This window comes from Mesoplodon mirus (assembly GCF_964341445.2).
Source record: "Mesoplodon mirus genome assembly, chromosome: 4".
NCBI lineage: Eukaryota > Metazoa > Chordata > Mammalia > Artiodactyla > Ziphiidae > Mesoplodon > Mesoplodon mirus.
Window position 1 is genome coordinate 177,961,221 of NC_138979.1, and position 23,313 is coordinate 177,984,533.

Sequence of the window (23,313 nt, forward strand, 5' to 3'; positions counted from 1 at the left end):
CAGCATTATTTATAATAGACAAGATATGGAAGCAACCTAAGTGTCCATCAATAGATGAATGGATAAAGAAGAAGTGGTACATATATAATGGAATATTACTCAACCATAAAAAAGAATGAAATCTTGCCTTTTGTGACAACATGGATGAACCTACAGGGCATTATGCTAAGTGAAATAAGTCAGATAGAGAAAGACAAATATTGTGTGATTTCACGTATATGTGGAATCTACAAAAACAAAACAAATGAATAAACATAACAAAACAGAAATAGAGTTGTAGATACAAAGAAGAAACAGGTGGTTCCCAGAGGGGAGGAGGGTTGGGGGAAGAGAGAAATAGGTGAGGGAGATTATGAGGTATAAACTTCCAGATGCAAAATGAATGTGTCACAGGTATGAAATGTACAGTGTGGGGAATATAGTCAATAACTATGTAATATCTTTATTTGGTGACAGATGATAACTAGACTTATTAGGGTGATCATTTTGAAATATATAGAAATATCAAATCACTATGTCGTGTAACAGGGACTGATATGGTGCTCTAGGTCAATCATACTTCAAAAACGAACAAACAAACTCATAGAAAAAGAGATCAGATTTGTGGTTACCAGAGGTGGGGAGTGGGGGAAAGGGGAATTAGATGAAGGCAGCTAAAAGGTACAAAATTCCAGTTATAAGATAAGTAAGTACCAGGGATATAATGTAAAAACATGATAAATATAATGAGCACTGCTGTATGTTACATGTGAAAGTTGTTAAGAGAATAAATCCTAAGAGTTCTCATCACAAGGGAAGAATATCTTTCTATTTCTTTAATTTCGTATCTATAGTGACGGATGTTCACTAAACTTATTGTGGTAATCGTTTCATGATGTATGTAAGTCAAATCATCATGCTGTACAGTACACTTTAAACTTATACAATGCCACATGGCAATTATAACTCAGTAAAACTGGAAGGAAAAAAACAACGTATTTTCCCACAAATCTTGTGTTATATGGTAAAGATCTAGGACCAGTCAACCCTTTGTTAGTTTGATACATATAATAGTAATATAGGATCTTTATTTAAAATCAGAATTACAAACAGAACCTCAATTTGTAATTTTAAGTTTTTCTGCATTAGGAAATTAATATACTATCTTATTTAGTAAAAAATATAGCTTTTAAAAAAGTCATGGATTCAACCAGCCTTAGAACATTCTTAGGGAAAAAATTGTGGCAGAATATGCAGCATAGGGGAAAAAAGTACTCTCTGTCACTTTGTTTTCCATAATGAAAAATCTTCAATACAAAGTGTACAGTAGTAGAAATCTGTGTTCCTTTGAAACACAGGTATAACTGCACATATTTGCAATGGGTTTGTCAAACCTTAGAAAAAATGCTCCAATAGCCTGTTCACCCTACTAGGAATAAATCTTTGGAGTTTTAATTCATGTGTGATTTGAGAAGTCTGCAGTAGAATAGTTCAAATTCAGTATGTGATCAACATTTGGACCTATTTGTAACTATGGTTTCTTTTTGGTAACTAAGGGATCCTGGTGGTTTGTAGTCTTTTCCAAATCTTACTCAATCTACTTGGCACAGGTTTCAGATGTAATGGATAGTGGTCTTTGTACCCATTTCATTTAGTATTTCCTTGAGTATAAATGTAACAAGTGCACTTTGTTCTTTTCCCCTGTGACTGTGGAAATGCCATCAGGTTGGTGGATACTGGGATAAGTCCTGTAGCACAGTGACTCAGTTGAAGGAAGGTCTCAACCGAATCCTCTGCCTGATTCCCTACAATGTGATCAGTCAGTCCGTGTGGGAGTGTATCATGCCAGAATGGCTGGAAGCCATCAGAACAGAAGTCCCAGATAATCAGTTAAAAGAATTCAGGGAAGTATTAAGGTGGGTAAGTAGTTTAATGGAGTCACCGTTAATTATGATATTTAACATTTACTGAGCATGTACTGTGTGCCAGGCACTGTGCTAAGCATTTTATATAATCTCATTTACTTTTAAATGATCCTATAGAAAAATTTGAAGGTTCAAAATGAAATAGTTGCTATAAATTGTGCTAAGATGATTTGTAATTGTTCAGAAAGGATTTCGTTCTTATGGGATAATAAAAAGATACACCATACTGTTTATTTTCAAATGTAATTATGATTTGGCTAAAGTGGGAAAAGTACAAAGGGACAATGTTTTTAGATGCTGAGGAGCAATTCCCTAGAAGTGCAATTCCGTAGAAATGCAATTCCTTCTGTTAAACCTGATATGAGTATGAACCCCAATGTTATTAACAACTGTATGAATTATTTATATCTATTCCAACGACATAAGCTTTTTCAGTAAAATGAAACATGCTAATAGTTCAGAACACAGACTAAACTGTTTGGCTCCCCAAATAAGATGTAGATGGAAATGCAACAGTAGACCCTACTATATGCCCACTGGTCATTTACTTTTGTTGCTCTGCTTTTCAGCAAAATGTTTGACATTGAGCTTTGTCCTCTACCTTTTTCAATGGAAGAGATGTTTGGCTTTATTAGTTGTCGGTTCACAGGATACCCTTCCTCTGTGCAGGAACAAGCTTTACTGTGGCTTCATGTAAGTAAATGATACTTTTGATCATTCTGGGCAGTAGTTTTTAGCCTATGAACTTTAGCTCCTTGGGTAGAGGGGCAGAGAGTTATTGCAAAGAATCCTTAAACACGTATGTTTGCTCAGGACTATCTGTAGACTGGTAACTCATATGCATAGACAAATAGCTATATTTCAAATATATTAGCTATAGTTGTGGTTAATGAAATACAAATTTGTGCAATACTATTACTGAATTCATAGTAGCTTTTGGTTCTTATATCTTTTCTATCAATAGATACTAAAAGTGTAATAGCTGTCTTGTGGGATTCTGATAAATTTTTTGATATTAAATAGGTCCTTTACTTGGATAGGTTGAAAGTTACTGATTTAGGGAGTAGTTCATGCTATTCCCTCAGCCTGGAATGACTTCATTTCCTGTCTCCATATGTGAACTCTAGCTTATTCTTTAAAACTCAGCTCCGAAATATTCTATGAAGTTTTCTCCTATGTCACACCCCTATCTTCCCATTAGAATTCATTATTCCTTCCCCCAGTATTCATATAGGTTCTCTGTGTAAACTCTATTTCTGTTCAATATTATAGTTAACTTTTGTCTCTTTTCCTGATTACAAATGCCTGGAGTGCAGGGTCCAGGTCCTTTTCATTTTTGAATTTATAACTCCCTCATCCTTTCCTCTCAGCATCTGGCACATGCTTTGTTATTTAGTGTACATTCTTTTTTTTTTGCGGTACGCGGGCCTCTCGCTGTTGTGGCCTCTCCTGCTGCGGAGCACAGGCTCCGGACGCGCAGGCTCAGCAGCCATGGCTCACGGGCCCAGCCGCTCTGCGGCATGTGGGATCCTCCCGGACCGGGGCACGAACCTGTGTCCCCTGCATCGGCAGGCGGATTCTCAACCACTGCGCCACCAGGGAAGCCCCTAGTGTACATTCTTAAAAATTTATTAAATTGAGTTGAATTCCTGTTATAAAATTTGGACAATTTCAGAAAAGAAGGACGGAATCAATATTTAGATTAGGTATGGATGCAGATACATTTCTGTATCATGGAAGGATGTGATCCCAAAGGCTTTTCAAGTTCTGGAGATGCCTTTCTGGGTTGTAAACTAAAGAATAATACATTTCATAACTGACAAGTAGTAAAGGGATTTAAAAAAAAAGTCACTTTTGGGACTCAGAATTTTAACTTTTCATCCCCAAGTAGACTTCCATAAGATAATTTCCATTTTAGGAAAGCCCATCCTTCTACAGATGGCTAGATATTGCCTCAGTTATTCAGTTATACACCCTTTAGCTGTGCCATCTGGAGGTGAACAGACAGGACTGTAAACCTCCAGAACGTAGAGGTTCTCCATAGCTAGAGCAATTACAGCTTATATGTTTTACAGACTGGGCTTTGACACAATTTTGCTTTGAAGACAGAGTGCTGTAGTTGAAGGAGGTTTCAAACCTCTGGTCTAACCATTTGGGGAATAGAGTGAACAATATAGTGATTGGATTGACTCATTTATTAATTAATTATAGAAACATTTATAGAGCTCCTATGTACCAGGCACAGTAATAGGCAGTAGGATAAAAATGGGATAAGAAATGATCCTTTCCTCATACTTCCTTTTTTCAAGGAGCTCACAGTGGGGAGATAGTATCAAATAATCAAATATAATAAAAAGTGATAATTGCTCTAATAAAGGTATGTACAAAGTTTTAAGAAAGCAGAGAAGACAGATGGATTAATTCTGTCTGAAGGAAGGAGGCATCTATTTCTAGAAAATTCATTACAGATAAAGTAACATGATTTTGACAGAAGGGTACCTGAGCTTGCACCAGAGAGCAAGGTCGGATGGGGCATTCAGGTCAGAGTGGGGAAGGATAGGAGGAAGATTGCTCACAGATTATACTAGTTCAGGAGAAAAGTGATGAACTAAGGCAACAGCAGTGGTATGGAAAGGAGGGGACAGCATCAGGAGATACTTAGAAGTTTTAATAGAAAGAACATGGCGATTTCTCGGGTGTGGGGAGTGGAGGAGTGGGAATGTTCAATGACAGCTTTGAATTTTTTAGTATGAATAATTGAGGATGACCACAGATAGAATATGTGTGAGGCTAAATGTCCTTATGTTCAATAGGTCACCTTAGGTAAAAATGTTGAACGTAGTTTTTTTGAGTTTTAATGTTTATATTTTGGGGGACATATGCCTTTTTTCCCAGGTATTATCAGAGTTAGACATCATGGTTCCACTTCAACTGTTAATCAGTATGTTTTCTGATGGAGTTAATTCTGTCAAAGAACTGGCAAATCAAAGAAAATCAAGAGTCAATGAACTGGCAGGGAACCTTGCAGCTCGAAGGGTAATTATTGCCACAATTGTTTTTGTCTTACTTGTTAAGATTTTGAAAACTCTTGTCAATTATAGTGGGCCTTAAAGTCACATCCTCATAAACTGCTCTGAAAATGCTTTCTTCATCCTATCCCACTCACTCTGTTAACCTTTGAAGCACATTAACTAACAGAAAACACTGTTCTAAGACATGTTTGGTATAGTCTGTCATCAGTAAGTTATTGAGTTTTCATTTTCCTTTGAGTTTTTCTCCTGCACATCTCTGCTAGCTACCTCTCATTCTTGATAAACCAAAAAGAGTAGCTTGAGCTTTTGGGGTACTATTCCAACTTTTTGTTGTTGTTGTTGTGTTTTCTGGTGAATAAGAATTCTTTACCAGCTAGTGGGCAGATCACTGCTTCACTTTGGGAATGAGGACTTTGGATATTTTTGTTTGCTTGCTTTTTGTTTTTCCCTATTGTGTTTTGGGAAAAGATGATCAGCTAGGGGTGATTGTGAGCAATGCTGTCACTGTAAACTAACTGAGCCCATTTTATTGACCCCTTTGTACCGTTGAGGATGAGAAGATATAGTCTGGTCTACAGTGTACAAGAACTATCGGACATCTGTGATAATTTTTCTGTGGAGGACCTGGTAAAGTTTCTGCTGTTGTTCTGACATTCCCAGACCATGATCAGTTTTGGAGAGGTTGACTCTCATCAACCTCTCCAAGGCAGGGACTGTTCTCACCTGTCTCCTTGCCCAAGCCTCTCCATAACATTTTCCTGGCTGTATACTGCAGCCCCCCAGTCATTCTACCTGCTCTCTAGGGATTAGAAAAAGAGAATATAACATGATCATGGGATCATAGTTTGTATTCAGTGCTTTCTTTTTAAAAAATCATTACTTCTTTTCTCATCTACCTCATAGGAGCCAGCTGCCAAACATTTATATTTTATTTATTTCTTCAGTAATCTTTAATATTACAGTACCTTATTCGCACTTTATACTGTGTAACGTATTCACACTTAGTGACACCACAGGATCGTGTGAGGCAGTTGGGAAGAGCTCGTGAGCCTCATTTTATAACTCCTTAACCTGAGGTTCAGTGAACTGAAGGGATTTGCCGTAGATAATGCTATCATTATCCAGGTATTCTGAATGGGGGTGCTCTTCTTTTTTATTTTAAATATAGCGTTCAAGGAGATTTCTGATCATTAGAGAGATCTTAAAGAGAAAAAAGATGATTTCAGAATGATGTACAGGTATGTCAGTCAGCGTCCTGCTACAGAATTTATCCCAGATGGTTCAGATGAAGAGATTTTAATGGATACTCTGCCTATAGAGTTATAGGAAAGGTCAAGGGGGCGATGGGGTTGGTGAGGCACCCAGGCGCCAGCAGTAGTTCGCTCGGAAGCCTTTATACCCCTAGGGCTGAAGGAGCAAGGGAAAATGTTCCTGGGCCTTTTGGAAGCTGAAATTATAAGGAAAGGCTGGCTAGGGGAACTATAGAGGATGGAGACACTGCCAAAGATGTAGCATCAAAGGAGGCAGGAGGTGGGAAGAAATAGCTCCTACCTCTCGCTCCTCCAGCTTCAGGTCTTCCACTGGTGCCTCTCATTAACTGAACCCAACTGGAAGCCAGCCAGCAAGAGGGCCAGGAGAGACTCAGTCCTTGGCATCCTTGGGCATAGAACAGGGCAGAAAAGGGCAGTGAGGGCCTTTTGGGGGGAAGGGTTGGGTTGGCAAACAGAGAATAAACAGTACAGCAGGCTTGACATGTATTGTTTTTTCATGACAGCTTAATACTTATTATACCCAGAGACCATTTTTCTTTAACCAGTCATGTCAATCTGAGATTCTGTGCTAATGATTTTAAAAGTGATCTTGCAATGCTTCTGTAAGTTATCATTTTTCAGGTTATGGTTTTAAGTAGATGCAGACAGTTTAGTTTAATTGGAAATGTTTTACGGAATGAAAAATATAATGGCAAAGAGAGCTGCCTTCATTTTCAGGGTACTTATGTTTCATTCACCTGACAATTAGAAAGTTTGGATATTTTATTTCCTATTTTTATGTTTTGAGAAGATTCATAGGATTTGGAGGTACTAATGCCACTAGCTAAGGAAGGAAATCAGTGTGACAGCTGGAAATACCTTACACAGCGTCCTCAAATATTTTGTACAGCCATTTGTGCTTCTGTGAGTTCACTTACGTGTGTTAATGTTCTTTTTTCTAGGTGAGTGTTGCCTCTGATCCTGGTCGACGAGTTCAGCACAATATGCTGAGTCCATTTCATAGTCCTTTTCAGAGTCCATTTCGGAGTCCTATGCGTAGTCCATTTCGTAGTCCTTTCAAGAATTTTGGACACCAAGGAGGAAGGACTATTGACTTTGATTGTGAAGATGATGAAATGAATCTAAATTGTTTCATCCTCATGTTTGATCTTCTCCTGAAGCAGGTAGCTGAAGCATGAACTTCCTTTAGTTCAGAGGTGAAGAATGAGGGAAAGCATTGTATAGTGATTCTTTCTATGTGTTGGGCATCTTCGCACTTACTGAAATGATGCAGCATCACTCAAGACATTTCACAAACTTCTATGGGGATTTCCTAAGGAGTCTGAAAAATACTTGTATGAATAACTGCAATGATGTTGACACATGAGAATGGATATGAATTTTAGAAACACCCTATCATCATTAGAATTGATTCTGTTGAACAAATTTGGTGAACAAACTGGGTAATGCTGTTTTTGGGAAGAGCAAGGTACAACTCTATAGTGATGGGCTGATTTTAGTATATTATATAAATTGATTTTTGAAGTTAATTTTAAAAGAAAAGTTTAAAAAAGGCTTTGGTCAGGAGAACATTTCTTCTTAACTTTTTATTTTGAAATAATTTCAGACTTATAGAAAAATTGCAAGAATAGTACAAAAAATTCCCAAGTACTTTCCCCCAAATTCTTCAGATGTCAACATTTACCGCGTTTTTTTCTCCTCTCTCTCTCTTAATCTGTAGGTGTATGTATGAATTGTAGATTTTTTTAATGAACCATTTGAAAGTAAATTGCAAACAGGATGTCCCTTTATCCTTAAATACTTCAGAGTGTATTTTCTAAAAAATGACATACTTTTACATAACCAAGTACAGTTATCAAAATTAGGAAATTAATATTGTTATAATATTATTATCTATTATAAAACTTACAGAAATTATTCATTTAAAAAATTGATATAATAATCATACCATATTTATAGCAAAAGTAAAAAGTTATTTTTGACTGAGGACACAATCCAGCATCACTCATTACAATGATTTGTCCTGACTTATTAGTTCTTTAATCTTTGTTTATTTTTCATATTCTTGACATTTCTGAAGAGTACAGTCCAGTTACTTTATAGAATATTTCTCAATTTCAGTTTGTCTGATGTTTCCTTATGAATCAATTTTTGTGTGTGTGTGTGTGGTACGCGGGCCTCTCACTGCTGTGGCCTCTCCTGCTGTGGAGCACAGGCTCCGGACACTCAGGCTCAGCAGCCATGGCTCACAGGCCCAGCCGCTCCATGGCATGTGGGATCTTCCCGGACTGGGGCACGAACCCGTGTCCCCTGCATCTGCAGGCGGACTCTCAACCACTGCGCCACCAGGGAAGCCCCCCCTTATGAATCAATTTGAGTTAAGCATTTTTGTCAGTCATACCACAGACGTGATGTTATATTGTTTTCAGTGCATGATATCAGGAGGCACATGACATGATAATGCCCCATTACTGGTGGTAATAACTTGGTTAGGGTGATTTCTGCCAGATTTCTCTACTACAAAGCCACTATTTTCCCCTTTGTAATTAATAACTAACTTGTAGGGAGCTACTTTAAGACAGATTTCCTGTTTTTCATCAGACTTTCACCTTCTAGTTTTAGTATCCATGGATGATTCATGCCTGAATCAATTTTTAATCTGTTGGTTACCAAATGATAATATTCTAATTCCATCATTTCTTTTAATTTATTAGCTGGCATTCTACTGACAGAACAGGTTCCCTGCCTCTCCCATTTATATATTTATTTGTTTAATCTACTTATACCCGAATGTAGTCATGGATTCTTTTGTTCAGTGGGTTAAAATCTGTTACTATGATTATTTATTTTGAGGCTCATTTCATCCCACATTTGGCCAATGAGAGTCCCTTCAAGCTGGCTTCTGTGTTCTTTTGACATATTCCCATCATTCTTTGAACACTTCCTTCATGTCTCACATGACAGAATGTTCCAGGCTCATTTTATATTTTCCTAGCCCCAACCCTGGAATCAGCCATTTCTCCAAGGAGTCCTGGTTCCTTTAGTGGATAATGGTATTTAGAAACCAAGATCTGGACACTCGGTGAGGAACAGCATTTTTTAAATGTGTAAAATCTAACAAAGTGATGGCTTTAAAAAAGAACTCTCTTTTAAATGTCCTACATGATTTAAAAAATAATTCCTATTACTTTGTATTGTATTTATATTCTTTTTAGAAGAGTCCATGGAAAGTAATGTATGCTCATGGTCTGTAAGCCTTATCATCTTTAAATAATTTATATTGTCATCAGTTAGTGAAAAGTGTCCCCAGTTAGTGTGCCAGTGGAATATTGGACAAAAGGACCAAACTCCTTCTTCTTCTTTTTTTTTTTTTGGCCTTTTTTTGGTATCTTTCAGATGGAGTTACAAGATGATGGGATCACGATGGGCTTAGAGCACAGCTTATCAAAGGACATTATTTCCATTATAAACAATGTCTTCCAAGCCCCCTGGGGGGGCTCCCACACCTGCCAGAAGGAAGAAAAAGCAATTGAGTGTAACTTATGTCAGTCTAGTATTCTCTGCTATCAGCTTGCTTGTGAGCTCCTGGAGAGACTGGCTCCCAAAGAAGAAAGCCGGCTGGTGGTAAGCAGTTGAAGACATGAGATGATCCATGCCTAATGGTAATAAAAGACTGCAGTAGATGATGTAATGGAGTCTTCCTCCAGTATTATCTTATGCTCCATGCTGGGTTATATGTGAGATTGCGTTAAAAGAAAGTTTCCCTGCTCCTTCCGCTAACTCAGGCTCCTGGAAAGAGACATGAGATGGAGCTACATTACACAGAATTCTTGAGTTAGAATTCTTGAGTCTTGAGTTAGGGTTGTAGTATATCCATTCATACAGTTTTCATAAATACAAAGCATTACTGGTATTCTTGAAATAACTTTTATCACAAAACTATGTTAAAAGTTTAGATAACAATGAATACTACAAAATATAGACATCAAATATTGAGTAAGTAGATTGGATATGGACACTGAAAATTCCTTGGTCACCTCAGTGTGTAAAACCCATTGACTTGATCAACAACCAATGAAGCTTTCATTTCATTTTCTGCTTTTTAAGAAAATTGTTTAAATAAGGAACAGCTAATATATGCCATGAATTATCTACTCCATATATTAGTTATTCCCTGTTTAGTCTATTTTCCATCTAAGATACACACATCACCAAAATACCCACATAGCATCATAAGTAGATGAACCTGAATCATTTGAGCTGGTGTTCACCATCTTCTCTTTTTCTTCCCCTAGTGTTTGTCTAGGTAGAAAGCGACTTCTTTTAAAAAATTTTTTGGGGATGTATAGTATATATGCAGTAAAGTGTTTCTTCAGTTTTTAAATACCTTTCAGCCCACGTAACTCATTAGTCCTACCTGCCACAACATAATGTTCCTGTAGTATGGTCTTTTAACAGCGTCATTGGGTATATAGTCTAAAGCAGTCACAGTAATAGATGGTTCGAAAACATCATCTAGCTTAGAGCCTAATCAGGAAGATGTTTATGTAAATGAAAAACCTAAGATGCTCATGATGAGCATAGTGAGAAAGAGATGCACAAGATAGCTATGGGAGGACAGAGAGAGGATGAATCTAGGTTAGAGGTGTGATGGGGATCGGTAAGGTCTTCCCGGAGGGGATGTCTGCTGAGCGCATATTTGAAGGAGGAGTGGAGTTAATGAAATGAAGGTGATAGGAGAGAAGGACCGTTGAGACCCAGAAAACTCTGTTTAAATGCTACAGAGGAAAGGGGGTGATGATACACTCAGGAAACTACGAGTAGTTCATCGTTGCTAGATCAGCGAGGAGGATGGCAAAGGAGTAAAAGGTAGACTCGGTTTTATAGTCACACTTATTAAGGGCTCTGTCTGCCAAACTAAGAGGTAAGGATTTTGTCTTGGCGACAATGGGGGAATCCTGAAGAATTTTAATCAGGGTGGTGAAATAATTTGATGAATTTGAGAAATTCTGCCAGTGGAGGAGAGAGATTAGAGGATTTGGAGGCCAGGGACAGGTATCTAGTCAGAAGGTAATGCTGTCACTCAGGAGAGAAACAGGGGAGCCTTAACTAAAGCAGTGATGGTGGTGATGAAGAGAAGGTGTGGACCTGACGGATTTTTAGGAAAGAGAATCAACAGCACTTGGTGTTTAGTTAGCGTTTAGCGATGGAAAAGTTGAGGACAAATCCATGTTTTCTGGCTTGGGAGCTGATGATGTTTCCATGTACAGAAAATTATACGTGAGTTACTGGGTGTATGCCGAAGAAAACTGGGTGTATGCAGCAGGAAACTTTTTGCCATAATGAATTTTATGAAACTCAGTTTATAATTTGATTTAGTGTCTTGTTCATGGGTGACCAAGGAACAGGGCCAGCCTCAGCAAAACTGTGAAGTTGGCAAAGATATTCTTCAGAACCCTCCCAGACACTGTTTTAGCACTGGTTTCTTTCTTCTTGGTGTCCTTCGTGTATCCCATCCCTCCTTCTTGCTTTCAGTTGGCTATCAAGTAATTCTTCAAATTACTGGTTAAAGTAATTACTGGTTAAAGTGTTAGCTAAAGAGGATATTTAAAAATTTTATTTATTTAAAAATTTTTTTGTTTTAATTTTTATTTTATATTGGAGTATAGTTGATTTACAATGTTGTGTTAGTTTCAGGTGTACAGCAAAGTGATTGAGTTATACATATACCTATATCCATTCTTTTTCAGATTCTTGTCCCATATAGGTTATTACAGATCATTGAGCACAGTTCCCTGTGCTATGCAGTAGGTCCTTGTTGATTATCTATTTTATATATAGTACTGTGTATATGTTAACCCCAAACTCCTAATTTATCCCTCCCCCAACCTTTCCCCTAAAAGAGGATGATTTTAAAAGAGGATATTTGAAGGTGGGAGTTGAAAGAGAGAATAAAACTGGAATAGGAGGATAACTAGAGATGGATATTTTAAACAGTAGCTATTCCTAGTACATTCTCTCTCTCTCTTTAAATCTTTTTCACCCATTTTTCAGCTTGTTATGTATCTATATATAGACATACAGATATAGTGTTAAGTATATTCACATTGTTGTGCAACCAATCTTTTTGTCTTGCAAAATGGAAACTCTATACCCATCAAACAATAATGCCCATTTCTCCCTCCCCTTAACCCCTGGAGACCACCATTGTACTTTCTGTTTCTATGAGTTTGACTCCTGTAGATACCTCATATAAGTGGAATAATCCAATATTTGTCCTTTTTAAACTAAAATAGAACTACCATACGACCTAGCAATCCTACTACTGGGCATATACCCTGAGAAAACCATAATTCAAAAAGAGTCATGTACCACAATGTTCATTGCAGCTCTATTTACAATAGCCAGGACATGAAAGCAACCTAAGTGTTCATCGACAGATGAATGGATAAAGAAGATGTGGCAAATATATACAATGGAATATTACTCAGCTATAAAAAGAAATGAAATTGAGTTATTTGTAGTGAGGTGGTTGGACCTAGAGACTGTCATACAGAGTGAAGTAAGACAGAAAGAGAAAAACAAATACCGTATGCTAACACATATATATGGAATCTAAAAAAGAAAAAAAGGCTCTGAAGAACCTAGGGTCAGGACAGGAATAAAGATGCAGACATAGAGAATGGACTTGAGGACATGGGGAGGGAGAAGGGTAAGCTGAGACAAAGTGAGAGAGTGGCATGGACATATATACACTACCAAATGTAAAATCATAGCTAGTGGGAAGCAGCCGCATAGCACAGGGAGATTAGCTTGGTGCTGTGTGTCCACCTAGATGGGTGGGACAGAGAGGGTGGGAGAGAGATGCAAGAGGGAGGGGATATGGGGATATACATATGCATATAGCTGATTCACTTTGTTATACAGCAGAAACTAACACAACACTGTAAAGCAATTATACTCCAATAAAGATGTTAAAAAAGAAAATTTGTCCTTTTTTGACTGGCTTATTTCACTTAGCATAATGTCCTCAAAGTCCATTCATTTTGTAGCATGTGTCAGAATTTCCTTCCTTTTCAAGGGTGAATAATATGCCATTGTATGCATTTTGTCTATCTGTTCATCTGTTGATGGACACCTGGGTTGCCATACCTTGCTCTCTTTAACTCACATATTATAGAAATTTCTTGCTCCTAAAAATTTGACTTCCCCCAGCACCCAGTATTTGTATCTAAATATATTGGTGTGAACCCCTTATTATTCTCTGCTAATTAAGTGCTGTGATTAAACAAAATGAGCATGGATTGGAATCACCTGGCAAGTGGGACATGCTCACAGGGATTACAGCAGAGATGAGAAAGCAGGCCTAGGAAGATTTAACAATGTTTTTGAGATGTTTTCCATATTTATTTTAAGGGAATGAAAATATTTCAGAAAACAGCTGATCCAAATTTCCTTTAACCATTATGGCAGTAAACTCAAGTCTCTATGGAGGCACATGCGTTTGCCCTCTGGGGCTCAGCATAGGGCCTGGGACACAGCAGGCACTCATCCATCTTTGCTGAACTTAGTGGAACCATTCTTTACATCCCCAAAGGGCTGCTCATCTGGCTGCTTGTCATATTTGTTTCAGGAGCCCACAGACAGCCTTGAGGATAGCCTCCTTTCTTCCAGACCAGAGTTTATTATAGGCCCGGAAGGTGAGGAGGAGGAGAATCCAGCAACTAAGCATGAGGAGAACCCAGGCAATCGCACCGAGCCCATGGAACATGCTGGTAGGTGAACTCTGGCTGATGGGGAGAGAGGTGTGCACATCCCAGTTTGCACAGGTCTAACACTCAGAACCCAGATTTCTTAGATCACCATCGGCTTGGGCAGGCTCAGACTCGGGTTCCTCAGTCCGGACTTGTGCACGTGAACCATTTCTCTCAGGATGATGAAGTGAACAGATCCAGGTTGTGCTTCTCATAGAAGAGAGGTCACTGGGCATATTTCTGGCAGCAGGAGCTTGCTCTCCATAAAAACCTACCCTGTCCGTGAAAGCATCACCTCTACATACAGTGAATCACGTTCTCTGTGGAGAAGTAGCTGTGAACCGAGGCTGAAGGGCCCAAGTGGAGGCCCCCAACACTCTTGATAGCCACTCAGGGCATTTGGCCAAAGCACAGTGTTTTTGGATAGAGGTGACCAAAGTTGAGCTCGTGCAGCTTCTGAGCCCCAGGGGCTTGGCTGTGACCCTGGATGGGCTCACCGTGAGTAGCTGTACAAGTCGTACTCTAAGGCTAGTTGGCTCTGCTTAGAGCTGGGAAGAGAGGTGACCTCTTTCTACTTTGCTTAAGGGCTCTATGTAGGCGAATTGGGACCAAAAAGATGGCAGGCAGGCCTGGAATCATCTCCAGCTCCTCAAACTCTGAAGGAGTTTCAGGAATTTAGGATGGGACTCCACGTGCCTCTGAGAAAACCTGGTTTCTGGATCTGCACTGTGACACTCTCAGAATTTGTATCTTCTTGCTTCCACTATCCTGAATTGTTAGAATACCTGGCCCCTGGGGAGCCTACTCCCCAGAACCAAAGTTTGGGAAGCGTTCCATCATTTCTTCAGTGAACAGCAAACGTTATTAAGTGGCTGTTTTGTGGGGCTTGTTGCAAGTCACGGGGTGTCTTATCAGACCAAGGTAACTACATCATTAGTACAAAATGCTTGGTTGAAACTAACTGCTTCAGCATGATTGTGTAAATAGTTGAGGCTGTATATGTTGCCTCACGCTATTTAGAACCATTGAAACTTAGATGAGGGAACACCTGAGATAACCTACTTCATTGGTTTTCAGTGTGTACTTGGAGTTGTAAATCTCTGTGTTGTTTCCTTTTGACCTTCCTTAATTGGGGTGGCAATTGGTGAGAACATGTGGGCAAATGATAAAGACCCAGGCTCCCCACCCTGCTTCAACCAGAGTGTTCTGACTTGCGCTATTTCCTATGTTGGAGTTCTAAGTAAGATTCTCTTTCAACAAAGGATTTCATAGCAAGGAATTTGAAACCTGCTGATCTAGGTCAGCCTTCTCACTTTGTAGATGAGGAAAGTGCATCCAGGATGGGTTAAGCAACTTGCCCATGGTCATATAGCACAAGTTATTCATTCCTGATTTATGCTTTTTTTTTTTTTTTGCGGTACGTGGGCCTCTCACTGTTGTGGCCTCTCCCGTTGTGGAGCACAGGCTCCGGACGCGCAGGCTCAGTGGCCATGGCTCACGGGCCCAGCCGCTCTGCAGCATGTGGGATCTTCCTGGACCGGGGCACAAACCCGTGTCCCCTGCATCGGCAGGTGGACTCTCAACCACTGCACCACCAGGGAAGCCCTGATTTATTCTTTATGCTTAACATGATTTCAAACCTGTAACAGAGCATCAGGGTCATCTGAGGAGCTGAAACACAAAATGAAATGAGTTCCACCTGCTCACCCCTGATTCTGGGCATATTTGGGGGTGGGGGACTGGGAATTGGAAACCCAAATGTTGTACAACTAGTTAGTGGCAGGGTTGAGACTAGATCCCAGGGCCATGTTTCTATCAGGCATTGATGCCTAAGGGAAGCAACGATTTCACTTACGATCCAATAACCTGTACTCTTTAGATGTAAATATATATTTTTAAACCTGACATAGCACACAAATCAATTAACTACTATTTTAATTTATATGTAACATTTTATTTGAACAGTGGTTAAAATTAAGCAATTTGTTTTTATAAATTACTCTTTCCTTTGCTTAATTGTTGTAAACTCCACTTATTTAAACATTTGCTCTATTCATCTCCCCCAAACACTACTTCAGGCTCTGGTCACAGCTTCTGGTTTGTTTTCCTTCTTTTACTTTCTGCTGTCTTACCGGACACAGTTATCACTTGTCTCCTCAGGGAAGAGGAATTTTCTTCCAAGACCAGCCTTCCTGGCTGCTAAGCACGCTGACCCTGCTTCTGCTTTGTGGGTCTTCAGCTGTTGGTCTTGAGCTCCTCTGTCAGAGAATAGATGGGTGCTCTACTGATACATGTTCAGTGGTTTCCCTCTCTTATTCTAGAGTATTTCCTGTTTCTGCGTTTTGTGGCCTGGTGCCTATTCCTTATAGCAGTCAGAGATGTCCTCCACTAAAAATGTTAAAAAATTTTTTCATGCTAGACAAAATAGAGTTTAGTGCTGATAACAAGTATTTAAAATACATTGGAGTGGAAGATCCCCAATAAACTAGTATATACACCAAGAGGGTTTGACTCTCTGTCTCTGATCCTAGGAATTGCCAAAACTTATAATGGTGATTTGAAAACATTTTACATTAGTTTCTATATCTGGTTAACTTTTGAATTCTTTTCTCTAGCATGCCTCATGTAAAATATACCACCACTACCCACTATAGAGGCAAAGGTCTTTTTATTTATTTACTTACTTATTTTTAATAAATTTATTTATTTATTTATTTTTGGCTGTGTTGGGTCTTTGTTGCTGCTCACAGGCTTTCTCTAGTTGCGGCGAGCAGTGGCTACTCTTCTTTGCAGCGCACGGGCTTCTCGTTGCGGTGGCTTCTCTTGTTGTGGAGCACGGGCTCTAGGTGCTTGGGCTTCAGTAGTTGCAGCACGTGGGCTCAGTAGTTGTGGCATGTAGGCTCAGTAGTGGTGGCTCACAGGCTCAGCTGCTCTGCCGCATGTGAGATCTTCCCGGTCCAGGGATCAAACCCGTGTCCCCTGCGTCAGCAGGCGGATTCTTAACCACTGCGCCACCAGGGAAGTCCCCAAAGGTCTTTTTAGAGCTCCTCACAAGAAGATAAAACCATGAGTAGTTCTGATTTGAATATGCTCAACTTCTTTAAAAGGCTCCCTTTTTGCACATGGGAGTCCTGTGCATGTGTGAATATTGTACACTTGAGTCCTGGCGTAAATCCCTCCTTAGGTGCTAATATAAGTTGCATATCTCTCTTTAATACCCGCTTATCTCCCTTTCAGTTAGGAAGGCAAACCTCGGCAGGCTCTAAGCCCCTTCCAGGTATCAGCAGAAATAGCTGCCCACAGGAGCATAGGGCTGAGCTGGGGTTGCTTCAGGGAATCAAAGACATCTGAATACACAGTGGAAGGTGGAAGCTGAGGATCCTAAATCTAGAAGGTTTCCTGCACTTGCATCATGGAAAGGATATATGCTACCTTGGAGGACAAATAAACACATTACATGAACACTTTTTAATATATTCTATTTTTATTTTTACTCCTCTTTGTTTTACGGTCTTGATCAATTCTTGAACGGTGGGGGTAAGGAGTTATGCTAACCTTTGTGTAATTATTTCTTCCCAGCAATAAAGAATGATACTGAAAGAAAGTTTTGCTACCAACAGCTTCCAGTAACTCTGAGACTAATATACACCATTTTCCAGGTATATTTTTTGAAATATTTGAATATTATATTTAGTAGCATTGCCATTTTAGATAACTCAGTAAACTCGTGGTTCTTTGCATAGGAAATGGCCAAGTTTGAAGAGCCAGACATTCTTTTTAATATGCTCAATTGCCTGAAGATCCTCTGTCTACATGGAGAGTGTTTATACAGTGCTAGAAAAGATCATCCTCAATTTTTAGCCTATATTCAGGATCATATGTTGATTGCAAGGTATGTCTTTCTAGTAGTTTTTTGTTTGTTCATATTTTAGGCTTTTATCTGTGAAAATCAATTTTAGAATAAGACTTACCAACTCATTGGGTTATTTCTCTTAGCCAGCACAGGCTAATTACCTATGGGAACTACTTTTATTTCTTTTATGTAGTCTAATTTTTGAGTATGTCAATATGAAGAATAGTAATTGTCTTTGCTAGGTACTTTAGAAGTAGAAAAGGCAAAATAAGGATTATTTTATGCCTTTCAGTTGTTAGATGGCTTAAGAATATTGTGTCCTCTAGGTGGGCTGACTTTTGTTGTTAAAGCGATCTCTACCAAATATGTACCCAGGCCATTTGGATTGCTGATGCCGTGGGATCTCTGCCTCAGCCTTTGGGCTTTGTAGCCCAGGTTTTTCCCCCAAAGTGCCACACTGACACAAAAGCCATGGTGGACAATGTAGGGATTTGGGGAAGGGACGCTCTTCCATTTTTCAAACAAGACTGCCTTAGAGAACTGGGAGAGCTATATGTTACTGGCCAAATCCAGAATTTTTTGTCACTGAGATGGTTTTCTACTAGTGCTGTACATATATATATATATATATATACACACACACACACACACACACATATATATATATATATATATATATATATATATATATGCTTTGCCTCCTTCAACTAAATTGCAAGCTCCATGAGGGCAATTTTTTGGACATTCTTCTTATATAAGACCTACTGTTGTGCTCTGGAAGCATCATCATCCTTCATCATACAATGATAACAGTAGCTCAAGCTTTTTCAGTACCTACGATGTGTTAAGTACTATATATCATTTCATTTAATACAACCAGCATTGGGGGGAAACAAAAGTTCAGAGAAGTTAAGAAATTTACACTTAGTTACACAGCTAATTAATGGCAGGATTGGGATTAGATCTATATTTGTCTGATTTCTACTATTAAGATGAAGCACACAGTGTTTGAAAGTTACTGCTTTTCATTCCATAGCTTTGGTACGTTTTCTCAAAAACAAGGCTCTCTAGTGACATGTACCTCAATATGTTCTCTGTAAAATGGAGATAATGTGTCACTTCTCCTTTCTCTTAGTGCTGCATTATAAGTTTTTAAAGTCGAACATAGTTTCGATTCTGATATTAATTCTGGAGCCAAATAGAAAACAAAACAAAATAAAACAAAACAAAAAGAAATAAAAGGTATACTTTAAATAATTGAATAAAAATTTTGAAAACATTATTACTAGAAATATATATTCAGCACTATTCTGGCATACAATGATAGGGACTTAGCTTCAACTTGCTAAAGTATGTTTTTGACCACTAGTAGTCTGGTTTTAAGAATGGCAAGTACTCATAAGATGTTACCAGGGATACCCCTCTCTCTTTCTGTTTTTTTCTCTCTCTCTTTCCCCGCCCCTTTCTCCATCCCCATCACTTAGCCTAGTTCTCTCTGTGTTGGCTTCTTCTCCTTAGGCTGTTCCTGTGAGGTGGGAAAGAGAGAGGGTTGCTAGCAGCCCTAGATCGACATTACACTTCATTCTTGAGATTTCAGAGTACATATCAAAACCTGGAAAAAGGATGCTAGCACTCTCATGCTTGGGTCACATGCCCACCCCTGGACTAATCACTCTTCATGACATTGAAGTATTTTGATCACCCTGGGTTTTGTGTTCATTATTAGGATAGAGAAGGTGGGGGAACTTGATTGACAGCCCTGCCAGTTGGTGGAGAGGCTGTTCTTAATAGAAAAAGAGTTGTTCTTTGCTAGAATAAGAGGAAAAGGCTGCTGGGCAGACAAAACCAACACAATTCTCCAGATGTTCACTATAAGAAAAATTTAAAAAATCACTTATCACCCCATCATCTTAACGTAACTGATATCAGTTATTATTTAACAGTCATTGTTCATTTATGTACCTGCATTTATAATATACAGTTTTTAATTTTTATGTTAAAAATGCACTATTAACTGGTAGGGTTCTCCTATGTTATTACATAAAAGTAATTTCTTTAAAAAAATTAACATAGGAAAAGAGCATAGGAACGGTTTTCCAAGGGTTATACTCTTGTGAATGAATGGAATTTCACCAAAAGCATCCCTACCAGCCCTCTGTTAACTATACTTCCCACAAACTAATATAATAAGATTCTTTTCCTAGGAAGATTATCATAACTGTAACCACTTTGCTTCTTCTTGATTCCCCAGCCTGTGGAGAGTCGTCAAATCTGAATTCTCCCAGCTATCTTCATTGGCAGTTCCTCTCCTTCTTCACGCTTTGTCACTTCCTCATGGTGCTGACATCTTTTGGACAATCATAAATGGCAATTTCAACAGCAAAGACTGGAAGATGAGGTTTGAAGCAGGTACCTCTGTATTAGTTTAAAAATTCTCTCTGGGTCACAAGGTAAACCAGATGTCCAGTCATGACATCTCTTTTTGGCCCTCCCTTTCCCTCCTTTCTTTTTAGAAGGCATTGTCCTGCATGCTAGTGTTCTTTGATATCTCTACTTAGTTGAGCTCCCTTGATAATAGAATTTGTCAGAGTGGTCCTTAGGTAGGTTGACCATGTCTAGGTTTGTCTGGGATAGTCCTAGTTTATGCCTGTTGTCCAGGTGTATTTATTAATTGCACCCTTGTTTACTCTCAAATGGGTCCTGGCTTGAATAATAAATTATGTAGTCAACTAATAGGTTACTTGCATTTGAGTACCTGTGAATGTTTGTTAAAAATGCAGATTTTGGGGCCTCATCCTAGACCTACTGAATCAGAATCTCAGGAGGTGAGGCCAGAAATCTATATTTTCTAACAAGTTCTCCAGGTAATTCAGTGAAATGTGAGAAGCTCTGCTGTCGTACTCTTGCCATTGGAGCATCAGTGACCAGATCTGGTGCAGTGATGGGTATAATTCCTAGTGCTTAGAATGGCAAGTTCCCAGAGGAACATGGTAAGGAAGGAATTGGGATGTGTTTTCTTAGTCTTATATCTGCTGGTCTCACTGTCACCCTAATCTGCTGGTACTCCCAGTCTCAGGGGGCAGCAAGCTGGGTTGGCATACCAACGTGTGCCTTATCAGAATGGTTTCATATATTTTAGTGTCTCAAAAATTTAGCAGAGAAATGGAAGTTCCATCAGGTGAGTTAACTACTATACTTTGAGTTCAGTTCCCTAATATCTGACCACCTCAAAGAGTTCTTGCTTTTAATGCCCCTTGAATCCCAAGGGCTGGTTTATTTATGTGATAGCACACGATGTGGTATGAAATTAGAGTAAAACTTTCTAGCAAAAGTCTACATGGTATTGGCCACATTTTATAGGCATTTGAATACAAATAAGGCAGGTAAATATTTAACTATGCTCTTTCATTACAATTTAAGGATTAGATTATTGCCAAATTAATCTTCTGAACCACAGCTCCGATTATGTTGCTTTTCTACTCAAAAAATTTTAATGGGTTTTTGGTGCCCAGAGAATAAAGTTCAGACTCCTTAAACTGGCATTCAGAGTTTTCCATGATCTAACTGCAAGTGTTTGCAGCCTCATTTCCCACTCTTCTTTCTACATATACCATTGCTATTTCTCCATTGCTTCCTGTTTCCCTTCATCCATGTGTTGGCCATTCTGTGCTCTCCATCTGAAATCCTCTTCTATTCAAGGTTCCAGTTCAATGCCACCTCCCAAACAATGATGAACAACACAGTAAATGACATTAAAAACTCTCTAGAAGGAATCAATTGCAGAATAACTGAGGCAGAAGAACGGATAAGTGACCTGGAAGATAAAATAGTGGAAATAACTGCTGCAGAGAAGAATAAAGAAAAAAGAATGAAAAGAATTGAGGACAGTCATAGAGACCTCTGGGACAACATTAAATGCACCAACATTCGAATTATATAGGGGTCCCAGAAGAAGAAGAGAAAAAGAAATGCACGGAGAAAATATTTGAAGAGATAGTTGAAAACTTCCCTAATATGGGAAAGGAATAGTTAATCAAGTCCAGGAAGCACAGAGAGTCCCATACAGGATAAATCCAAGGAGAAACACGCCAAGACACATATTAATCAAACTATCAAAAATTAAATGCAAAGAAAAAATATTAAAATCAGCAAGGGAAAAGCAACAAATAACATACAAGGGAATCCCCATAAGGTTAACAGCTGATCTTTTAGCAGAAACTCTGCAAGCCAGAAGAGAGTGGCGGGACATATTTAAAGTGATGAAAGGGAAAAACCTACAACCAAGATTACTCTACCCAGCAAGGATCTTATTCAGATTCGACAGAGAAATTAAAAGCTTTACAGACAAGCAAAAGCTAAGAGAATTCACCACCACCAAACCAGCTTTACAACAAATGCTAAAGGAACTTCTCTAGGCAGGAAACACAAGAGAAGGAAAAGACCTACAATAACAAACCCAAAACAATTAAGAAAATGGTAATAGGAACATACATACTGATAATTACCTTAAATGTAAATGGATTAAATGCTCCAACCAAAGCCATAGACTGGCTGAATGGATACAAAAACAAGAGCCATAAATATGCTGTCTACAAGAGACCCACTTCAGACCTAGGGACACATACAGACTGAAAGTGAGGGGATGGAAAAAGATATTCCATGCAAATGGAAATCAAAAGAAAGCTGGAGTAGCAATTCTCATATCAGACAAAATAGACTTTAAAATAAAGACTATTACAAGAGACAAAGAAGGACACTACATAATGATGAAGGGATCAATCCAAGAAAAAGATATAAAAATTGTAAATATTTATGCACCCAACATAGGAGCACCTCAATACATAAGGCAACTGCTAACAACTATAAAACAGGAAATCGACAGTAACACAATTATAGTGGGGGACATTAACACCTCACGCCAACAGACAGATCATCCAAAATGAAAATAAATAAGGAAACAGAAGCTTTAAATGACACAATAGACCGGATAGATTTAATTGATATTTATAGGACATTCCATCCAAAAACAGCAGATTACACTTTCTTCTCAAGTACTCATGGAACATTCTCCAGGATAGATCATACCTTGGGTCACAAATCAAGCCTTGGTGAATTTAAGAAAATTGAAATCATATCAAGTATCCTTTCTGACCACAGTGCTATGAGACTAGATATCAATTACAGGAAAAAATCTGTAAAAAATACAAACACATGGAGGCTAAACAATACACTACTTAATAACCAAGAGATCACTGAAGAAATCAAAGAGGAAATCAAAAAATACCTAGAAACCAATGACAATGAAAACACGATGACCCAAAATCTATGGGATGCAGCAAAAGCAGTTCTAAGAGGGAAGGTTTTTTTTGGTTTTTTTTTGCAGTACGCGGGCCTCTCACTGTTGTGGCCTCTCCCATTGCAGAGCACAGGCTCCGGACACGCAGGCTCTGTGGCCACGGCTCACAGGCCCAGCCGCTCCACAGCACGTGGGATCTTCCC

At 38.8% G+C, this 23,313-nt stretch overlaps 1 protein-coding gene across 4 annotated transcripts in view; it reads left to right on the plus strand.

Moving 5' to 3' along the window:
- The window catches only part of UNC79 (unc-79 homolog, NALCN channel complex subunit), a gene marked incomplete at its 3' end in the record, with an annotated part of 213,226 nt that overhangs the window by 85,288 nt on the left and 104,625 nt on the right, over window positions 1-23,313 (plus strand). For all 4 annotated transcript variants that reach the window (XM_082619521.1, XM_082619522.1, XM_082619523.1 and 1 more), the window contains 9 exons: window positions 1,705-1,895; window positions 2,474-2,597; window positions 4,800-4,940; window positions 7,149-7,370; window positions 9,604-9,831; window positions 13,841-13,982; window positions 17,541-17,620; window positions 17,705-17,853; window positions 20,066-20,223. In XM_082619521.1, the coding sequence (XP_082475647.1) occupies window positions 1,705-1,895; window positions 2,474-2,597; window positions 4,800-4,940; window positions 7,149-7,370; window positions 9,604-9,831; window positions 13,841-13,982; window positions 17,541-17,620; window positions 17,705-17,853; window positions 20,066-20,223 (1,435 nt within the window). The remainder of the gene's footprint in view (window positions 1-1,704; window positions 1,896-2,473; window positions 2,598-4,799; window positions 4,941-7,148; window positions 7,371-9,603; window positions 9,832-13,840; window positions 13,983-17,540; window positions 17,621-17,704; window positions 17,854-20,065; window positions 20,224-23,313) is intronic.